Source organism: Aplidium turbinatum, chromosome 13 (genome assembly GCF_918807975.1).
Source record: "Aplidium turbinatum chromosome 13, kaAplTurb1.1, whole genome shotgun sequence".
NCBI classification, from domain to species: Eukaryota; Metazoa; Chordata; class Ascidiacea; order Aplousobranchia; family Polyclinidae; genus Aplidium; species Aplidium turbinatum.
Window position 1 is genome coordinate 24023252 of NC_137484.1, and position 10443 is coordinate 24033694.

Consider the following 10443-nt stretch of genomic DNA (forward strand, 5'->3'; position numbering starts at 1 on the left):
CCCTACACCCGCTAACAATACATTATTAGTCTTATTGCACATAACACAAAATAAAAATCAGGCAGAATTCTCATCCGCAACACGTTAGTCATCCGCATTACAATTTTTGTATCCGCACAAGTACGTACCATCCGACGAGTTGAAAAGCAATGATCTAATTCTAAGCACTCCGCCTGTAATCAAGATATGGTTTTCTTAAGCCGATACAGCCACCGTGTAGTATCAGTAGGTATGGCTTTTGTTACAAGTACCGTTATTTTTCAGCTCTGCTCTGTGTTCAGTTGAAGACAATTTGTGGCTTAATTACGTTGTTGGTATGGACCTGTCTACGCTTAATTTTTGTCTGACAATACAGTATTTTGACGGTGATGATATTTTCTGTGGGTTCTTTTGTTTTTAGCTGAAGCTGTGCTGCATCCCACTTATCCGCTTAGAATTACAATAAACTATTATATGAAGGATTACAGGCTTTGTACTCAGATCATTCTTACCACCACTGTGCTTGGGATGCTGCTGTTATATTAACAGCTGTGTATGAGCGGACCGGACAACACTCTGCGTCCGCTACAAGCCAAACAAATATGTTTTAAAAAATTATTACAACGTTTTAATGGCATTGTAATTTATGTTGAATGAAGTTTCATATAAAAAAAACTTTGCTTCGACCAAAAAATATTCGTCTTGAAGTTGAAAGTCTTGTTGGAACCTCAGGGGAACTCCTGCAAAGTTTCCCCAGTTTCATTTACAAATAGTTGCGTTATTTCACAAAGAGTCTTTTGCATTAATTACTCACTATTGGAAAAGCAGTTTTCCAAGAACCACACAAATAATAATTGTTATTTTATGGTAAAAGTGCTGTCTGCTTTGCACATTTGGTGTTTTGATCGCAGTGAGTATAAAAAGTGTGTTCTGCTTTCCATAGACAGAGATCCTAACAATACCTTGGATAGGCTGAATTAGCTGTTTTGCAACGCTTGAGGAATAAACTGCTGTGACGTTGTTTGTAACTCACAAACGATAAACAATGTTTGGCTGCATTCAGCAGTTGCTTTTAAACAAACTCTTTATTCCAAACATTAAAATATTTTCCCTTCGAAAATAATTTTTGTACTCCTAAAATTTTCTTTCTGGCTGCGTCAATGCTTTCAAATCTGTACCATCGTATTATATAACTTATACAAATTAAGATAAAATTCAATTCAAAAAATACTTTCTACTCGCCACTTTATGTTTACAGATGCAATTTAGTGAAGTACTGCGACAATATCGCCGATGAATTGAATTGTTCACCTTTGACACATTTTTATTGCGATGAAAACAAAACATTTCTTCCAACCCATAAAGTGTTCGATGGAGTTTTTGATTGTGACGATTACACTGATGAATGTCTTGTCACAAGCTCAAGTATTTCTTCACAAACCGAACTTATTGGAAACACATTCTTTCATGTTGCTTTGTGGATTATAATGATATCAGCGGTGGTGGGAAACTTGATCGTAATCATCAAAACATCTGTAGACATTGGTGAAGCCAATCGAAACGCAAACGCTTCTTCAAGTACAGCTGGTCTCTGTTTCAACATCATGCTCCTAAACTTAGCAGTGTCAGATTTCCTGATGGGTTTCTATCTTTTATTTATTGCTTCAAAGTCACTTGAATTTTCTGGAAGATATTGTGAGCAGAAACGAAATTGGTTACTCAGCAATCAATGTGTGTTCGCTGGTATCCTTGCTGTAGTTTCAAGTCAGATGTCGGTTTACATGTTGATTGTGATGTCATCCTATCGATTGTATGTAGTTTGGAAACCTTTCAAAGCAAAGTTCATGAGTTGGAGGCGTCTCATTTCCATAATCGCATGCTTATGGGTCTTGTCAATACTTCTGGCTGTCATTCCAACTTTCCCATCAATCTCCAACAACTTGGCAACTGAAATTGTCATAGATCAACCTTACATACCACAGTCCGTCAGTGCAAAGCAACTAAAGAATTTAACTGAAACTGCAAACAAACTTCCTGGTGAAAGACAAACTATTTCAGAAGTCACTTCTCTGTCCATTTCAAGCTTTTGCAATATATTTAACAAGTCCTTAGTTGTTCCTTATTATTGCGAGGATTCAAACAAAACTACATTCGGATCATTTGGTTATTACAGCACAGATGGAGTTTGCTTGCCAAGGTAAGTGGCAAACTTTAAACAACCTTCCTGAGCAGCAGAAGATGTTTGAAACATAAACAACCGACCTTGAATCAGGGCCGTAACTACCGCCAGTGCTGCCGGTGCAAGGCCCCAGCGCACAGGGCACCACATTGTTACATTCTATTGTAAAATATTTATGTTAAAACTAAAGTAAACTTGTTGTTATTTTGTTATGAATGTAGGCGCAGGCTAGGGTCTGTTTCGTCCAGGATTTTTGTTTATTACTTTAGGTTTTTTGTCGTAGCTTAGTTACGGCCCTACTTTATTTAGCCACTTACTGCTTCTGTTTGGATTGCCTCGGTTTGTCAGGGTTGCCAGATTCTGCAGAGCAATATATACCAAATAGTAAAAAAAAATATACCAAATATATACCAAACTTAAAAAGTTATATTTCATACCAAGTTTATACCAAAAAGATCTGAAAAACAAAAGTTTTCACAAAAATTACGTTTTGCACACATCAACTAGCTGAATTATGTTTAATTTTTAACTTGGGCAAAGAACGTTTTAGTTTGGGCCAATTTTAATATATATGACTCGAAGATGAATTGATTACCACAGCGATTTCGCATTTTAATATTTAATCAAGTTTCAGAAAACAAAAAAACTAAACGTTGCTGGAGCATTGGTTCCTGTGATGCAGACAAGACTACGCTCATGTGGCTAATGCATAAAACCCACCATGCAATCATCAAGAACCCAACAAAACAGACTTTACTCCGAATAGCACCAAAATGACCGCGTGCCACACTAAATGTCCAGACGCCACAGTGTGCGCACCTATCTGGCAGGCACCTAATTGTCTTCGCCCAGTGGCGTAGCCAGGAATTTTGAAAGGGGAGTTTTGACAGCTGGCGGGCGACCCAGCGACAGGGGGTGTGGACCTCCCCCAGAAAATTTTGAAAAATTACTTTAAATTTGGTGCATTCTTAGATCATTTTTAACAAAAATGTGGGTATAAATATTCCTGTAAAATGGTGCTGTCCGGTGGCATAGCAAAAGTATAAGATCATGTTTTTTTTCGGAATTTTTTGGTAATAAAGCTAAGTCTCTATGTTTTCTTGTTGCTAATTCCTGGCGGAGATATTTAAATGTTTTGTATAGGCAAAACTTGCTCTTTTAATGCAGTTTCGTTTACAATTCTAAAGGCAACTTTGTCTTAGAGACATAGAGATTGAAAGCATCATTCTCAATATTGTGGCATCATACGCGTGCCAAAGGGGGGTTGTAAGCCCCCCCCCCCCCTTGTCTACGCCACTGTTTGCGCCTAATAGACTTGCTCCGAAAATTTAGGAAATTTTTCACTTTGCCAAAGTATCAACGTCAGGGTAATAAAAAGAATTAAGTAATTATGATTCAATAATTACATACGATATAACACAATAAGGGTATCAGTAAACATAAATAAAGTTTTAGTCACACATTAACAACACTGTTCAACATTTTGAAACCAAAATTTACATTCCATCATAATAGCACAGTAAAAGTCATAATTCAACAACACTTGCAATGTTGCTCACTGAGAAGAATTCTTTAACACCTTGAGACAACAATACGTTGTAAAACATTACAGTTAGGCAACTCCAGTCCAATGACACTCATGCTTTAGAAAACCTTTACGTAGGTCTTTATGGTCATTAGGCTAAATCTCAAATGGTACATCCATTTTAGTGTTTCAACTTAACTTTTTTAAAGAAGAAACAAGTTTTTATTGGTTAACACACTCCAAATTTGTACATTGAAAAAAAATATTAGTCAGTTGACACAATATTATAAAATATACCAAACTCATAAAATCACCTACCAAATGCTACAAAATATACCAAATATATACCAATATACCAAACGAAAATTTCGACTACCAAACATAAAAAAAATATACCAGATTTGTGAAATTTGGTATATAAATATACCAGATGGCAACCTTGTTTGTTCTTATTGAAGTTATATTTTAATACCAAATCAAACAGCATTGTCATCATTGTAATTATTATTTTGTGACGAAATAGTTGCAATCACAAGTTTTCAATTGTTGGAACACGCTCGTTTTCATTTCGAGACTGACTGCAGCTTGGCTGGAACAATTCAGTTAAACTTAATGTTTTCAATTTGGGACAAAGGAATGAAATCAGTGGTGACGCCATATAAGTTTTGGAACCAAGTTTTCTATCGACTGCTTCTTATTTGAATATTGAGGTTAAATCAAAAAAATGTTTACACACAAGTGCTGATGACGTTTCTCTTTTGTTTGCAAGGCAAATGTTTTCTTTCTACATATGAAGAGTCCAGGTGCAAAACGATCAAACTACCAAAACCAACTTTTCAAATAAACTGCAAATGAAAGTTTGAGATTGCTCGTTTTGTGGTTGAACCTTGTTATTTTAAAGCCTTATTTTGAGAGATATTGATCGTTTTGCCGCAAAAAAAGGTTGCTACATAAAACTTTCGATGCTAACACAACGGGGGATGGTAAAATCTAAAAATCTCAAACAATGGAGTTTGATCGTTATGCACCTGAGCTCTTCATATATAAAACGTCGTTTAAAGAAAAGGTTGCTCATATGAAATCTACGACATACTAAATACGACGTAACACAAAACTCCAAATTGATCAAAAACTTTCTTCGAAGCTCCATGTCCCTAGTGAGACTTAGCGGTTTGTCTGTGCTGTTGATAGAAAATGAACGAGCTAAAGTTTAAGACTTTGGAACAGACGTCACTCAGCAGGTTGCTGGTGCAAAAGCAAGACGGGAAATGTTCGAGTCTCCCGCAAGTTAATTACTAAATTTGTGTTGTTAAAGGCTTTTGTATTTTATTAGTTTTTGTCTGTCAGAGTGATTGTCAGGGAACTTTAGTTCTTATTGGGATAAACAATCATCTGTATTTTGCTGAAATATTGTTACTAATTCCAAAGTCGTCTTACCTCAATAAATTGTACTCACGTAAATTTGATAGTCATTAAAACTTTTGTACTTGGGTCGTATATTTTGATATAATTTTCATGATATTATGTCAAAATTAACATTAAAACATGTCAAAATTATTCCTGCAACATACTATCGTCAGGACGAAATTCTTGGTATGGCATTGTTTCGATTTTGAAAATCTGCAATCACACAGTTTATGTTTGACAATGCAACCTTGGAGAAACTGTACTTCAATTGTTGACAGCTTTGAACACAAAAAAGTATAAACTTATTTAAATACCATAGAAACAAACCCAATGATCCCTGTACAGTCAAAAGCAGCTCAATTGAATAATATGAGCAGACAAATAATGGCCTCTTAATGGATGCTTGCACCGGGGTCTCGACCGACGAAGTTACGGCACTGCCTTGAATGTTTGTTTTAAATTTTTCTTTCGTTAGATGCAAAAGTTCATGGTTTCAATTGATTTTGTTTTTTCTTAGTGTTGAAACAGTTGATATATTCACGAAAGTCACGGATTGATGTCAAGTTACAATTTTGGTAAAGAGGTGACTTTCTTCAACCATAGACAGATAAAACCAAGCAACCACAAGGCATTTAATATAATATATTAAACTGAACATAAACTATAAACTACGAACGTTTTCGACCATACACATGTTAGCCCTTTTCAAGTAACGAAAAAAGCTTGTGTTCAAATGTCGTGTACAACTACAAGTTCACTTGTTCGCACGATGCGAACTGTAGGCTACATACATTGGTGTGTCCACGCGGCATTTGGCCACGAGAGTGAGGGAGCACTTAGATTTAACTAATTTGAACAGAAGAAGTGCCGTTAAAGACCATATATTCGATTGCCAATCATGTTTAAACAACAAACCATCCTTGAAATCTTTTAGAATTTTGCGTAAATGTTTCACCGAATTCGACACTAAAATTCACGAAGCTTTGCTAATAAAATCATACAATCCTAGCCTCAATACGCAGTTGTTTGCCGCAGGTGCTTCTTATTTGCTTAACGTCTTTTCTTAATTCATCATATGATGCGCGTTTGCCTCGCGGAATTAACCGCCATGAGATGTGCCTTTCTCCTCTGCTTTGCCGTTTCATTCTTATGCATTTATTTTCAATTTAGTGTGTAGATCAGTTATTTATTTCAATGTAGATGTAAAATCAGTTATTTTTTTGTTACTTGAAAAGGGCTAACATGTGTATGGTCGAAAACGTTCGTAGTTTATAGTTTATGTTTAATTTAATATATTATGTTAAATGCCGTGTGATTGCTTGGTTTCATCTGTCTATGATGTCAAGTTGCGTAACAAATATTGCAAAAGAAAGACTCACCCTAAAGGAAAATTTTGTCCAACATTGTTTATAGTTTACCACATTGAGAAACAGGTGGCGCACGCATTAACACACCATACCGATAGATATCTATCAATGAAATCGGTGATAACAAAGTAAATGAACTGACACTTGCAATGAGTGTACTGGTGTCATGACACAAGATACCTTCAACTTAAAATTAAACAAAATAAATTTTTAAAATAAAATTTAGCTTCATCTGGAGTTAAGCACGATTTGTTTAAGTTGCTTCATGATAAAAGATTCTAGAAACTTCGACAGCGAGACACACTACGTCATTGTAAAGTCACTTTGATCTATTATACAAGTGCCGATGAACGTTAAAACAGAAGGATCGTAAAATGCACTTAATTGTTTGTCTTTTTTGTGAGCATTTGACGTCTTTGAACATCGAATCGACGCAAAAAGATCATTAATAAGTCACAATTTTGTCATTGCACAGTTGATATGCAACTAAGATTGTTTTACTATTTTCAAACTTGTTTTTATTATTTTCTTGGCAATTTTGAATGTGGGTTATTGAGAAAAAGCAGAAATTCAGTGTTTAAAAAATAAACACAAAAGCGCACATCCGTGAAATGAAAAATCGTAACTTTTTTTCTTCGTGGAACATCGCCAGGAGGTATGTTTCTTGATTAAAAAGTTTGTCTTCTATACGCCTAACTACTTTTGTTTTGCGTGCTCTTTGCTGGAAGCAAATGAAACGGACAACGATCAAGAAACTCTGGAATCGACGGAAAACCTAAAAGTGCCATGACGACCAATGTACATCACTGTTCAATTTTCCGACCTACAGGACATGTGGACCTAATAGATCCCACAAACATTAACATTGGAATAATACAACGGCAAATACGATAACATTATGATAACAAAGCGGCAAAGCGTTTTAGAAAAATAACAGTTTGAAAGTTTAATCTCATGTAAAAAAAACTATAGAAATAGTAGGCTATGCTACTGAGACAGTGCACTAGTTGCTGCAGTTGAGAGATGTTGCCTGAATTGCTGCCTCACTAGTAAGAACAAGATGACGACCAACATTCAATGATTCACAATTTTTTAACGTTTTGTGGGTTAGTGACCAAAACAATAGCAATCGGGTATAGTGGGAGAAGTACAGGATGCAAAACTACCTTCTCAGAGTAGGGTGCGTTAAATAATAGGGTTGCCAGTCTTTTATTTCAGCATATATCTTATTTTTGACCTTCTCAAAAGTAAATTAATGCTTGTTTTTTAAATCAGTTCAGTAAATTTGCAAACACAAGATTTCAAATTTAATTTAACTACTCATCATTGCAGCAGTGTTAAAAATTTTAAGCTGTTCAAAACAATTACGCTACAACCTGAAAAAAAATGAATTAATCAAGTAAGGTGCTGTTGTGCAACATCATCAGCTCATCTAAGGGTAGCATTACTGGATGAGTCAAACAATGACTGTAAAATAAAAGTAATTTGCGTTCTTCTGGTGACTATTTACTAGGTTACCTCCTGATGTTAAAGATGATAACTAGCTTTTGTATTTCCGACGTTTCGTCAGTCAGCACGACTGACTTTATCAAGGTGGCTAAAACAGGTTAACACAACCTGTTCAGCAACGATGGCACAACACAAAAACGTACTGATAAAATGAACAGGTTGTGTTAACCTGTTTTAGCCACCTTGATAAAGTCAGTCGTGCTGACTGACGAAACGTCGGAAATACAAAAGCTAGTTATCATCTTTAACATCAGGAGGTAACCTAGTAAATAGTCACCAGAAGAACGCAAATTACTTTTATTATAAAATGCCTGGTGAACAGTCTCTCTCTGTTTTTAATGACTGTAAAGTTGACTACATTTGTTTTGTTTTTTTGAGTTGTTATTTCTGCAGGGATAATTGGTTTAAATTAATCAACACCAATATTTTGATGAGTTACTTTTTTGGTATCCTGGCTTACACTTGATTGATAAGTTGACAATAGATCATTCTAGAAATTTAGATAAATCTTACAGTTCCAGCAAATTTTAGTCAAAGCTTGACTAGAAATAATTGGCTGATTTTTGAGCTAGTTAATTAAAAATATTATTTTTGCCTGAAAATGTGCAGAAAATTTGGCAACACTTTTGCTTGAGACACCCTACTCTGAGAACCAAGATGGCGTAATTTTGCTTCCCGATACGTTCTTGATTTCCCTGGGTGTACGGGATGATTGGCGTTTTCAAGATAAACTACAATTAATCCAGTGTCATGTTTGCCATTGTCGCACTAGAACTTTAGAATCGCTTTATACTGTTACATTTTCTCAATTGCTACAAATTTGCTTGCCTCAATACAAATACAGTCACATCTCGTAACTTCGCCTTCATCTTCCCCTCTAGCTTCAGATAATTTCAATTGACAACTCGATACGTGTGAGCGAAGAGCCCCTTTCGATTTCAAGGGTCACGTGATAAAGTTTTGAAAAAATTTTGTACTGTTCTTCCGACATCTTCTCTTTAAAAACAAACTGTTTTAATTTATACCTAATTATGTCTACATATACCTATTGTTTATACTTCCGATATGTTTTTGTAAACCTGGTCTTCTATATTTATATTAATCAGATATTACGGCGATTCAAACGAACCGGCATTCATCTACTCGTTTGGGATAGTAATGATGAATTTTGCAGCATTCTTCTACATGTTCATTGTTTATGCGCTACTTTACTATGCTGCAAGTTACCAAAAGAAACAAGGTAATGTGCTCGCCCTGGTAAATAATAATGAAGGAATTGCTTATTTAATGTCTCCCCGAAACTGCTGTTGTTATTAACAAGTGTGTCTTTTTCAATTGGATCATATTTACGATGTAAGACAATATTAACGAGATAGCAACTCGTTCGCTCTGCTTCTCTTAAGAAGGTGGACAATTGGTACTGACTTTAAAGTTGTTGTTATGATCCGACTTGGAATCGAACCCTGGTCTACTAGTATTATTTTTGATCATAATTTAGTTATTTAACATTATTTCAATTCCACGAACAATCTCCCTACCAAAAACTGCGTTGCATGTTGCTGTTTTGCTTGGCTTTGCTTACTTGTTGTTTAATTTACATTCATAAACAAAGTCATATAGTCAACCTCCACTTGTTATTATTATGACTGCAGCTAGACAAGGCAATGTCAACACCGTCAGTCAAGCACAAGCCAAAAGAAGCAAAGACTTATCGGGAACAATCATGCGAATTATAATCACCGACTTCTTGTGTTGGATTCCTATTTGCATTATGTCCTTCTTGTCGTTTGGTGGAGTTGAAATACCAGGCATGACGTACCCGATAACTGCCATCTTCCTCATCCCGATCAACAGCGCAGTGAATCCGTGGATATACTCGTCATTTCTAGGAAGAAAGATAAAGGAGATTCCGTCAGTGATTCGCATCCAAATGCAGCAAAAGAAAAGTTCATGAGCAACAAATCACATGAACATGTTGATCATCTCCAGTCAAAATTTAAAGTGTTCTTCATGGATATTGAAAAAACAAGCGTGCTTAATAACAACGTTTTTCTGACGCTATGCTGATGTTTTGCATTTTGCATGTCGAACACGCAGTCGAGAGCCTGCATGTTCGACTCCAGCCACCCGCACTTGCTGTTGTTTCTCTGGGCAAGAAACTTTACGACAATTGCCTCTACCCAGTGATCGATTTCGAGTAATGGGTAGTACCAAATTTAAGTCATAAATAGAGTAGACAACCGGAAACAGACGTTGCAGTCGGCTGCAGCGTGGGTTAGGTGTATGTCGGAAGGCGTACACCGATGCATAGCGCTCAAGTCCGCTTTCCCGCAATGCAGAATAAAGATAACAAAACAAACAAGCAGAAACAGATGCAAATATGTCTTCGTGATTACTTGTGATTTATGTGATCAACAAATCACATGAACATGTTGATCATCGATCATTAAAACTAAAGATTTTGTTCACGCATATTG

The 10443-nt window shown here is 35.9% G+C and overlaps 1 protein-coding gene across 1 annotated transcript; it reads left to right on the forward strand.

The window, feature by feature from the left end:
• Window positions 1–1756: 1756 nt before the first annotated feature.
• On the forward strand, window positions 1757–9939 carry LOC145781581 (relaxin receptor 1-like). Its single transcript, XM_082593253.1, has 3 exons — window positions 1757–2176; window positions 9073–9206; window positions 9619–9939. The coding sequence occupies exons 1-3, from the start codon at window positions 1761–1763 to the stop codon at window positions 9918–9920; spliced, it is 852 nt and encodes a 283-aa protein (XP_082449379.1). The 5' UTR covers window positions 1757–1760; the 3' UTR covers window positions 9921–9939.
• Window positions 9940–10443: the final 504 nt, after the last annotated feature.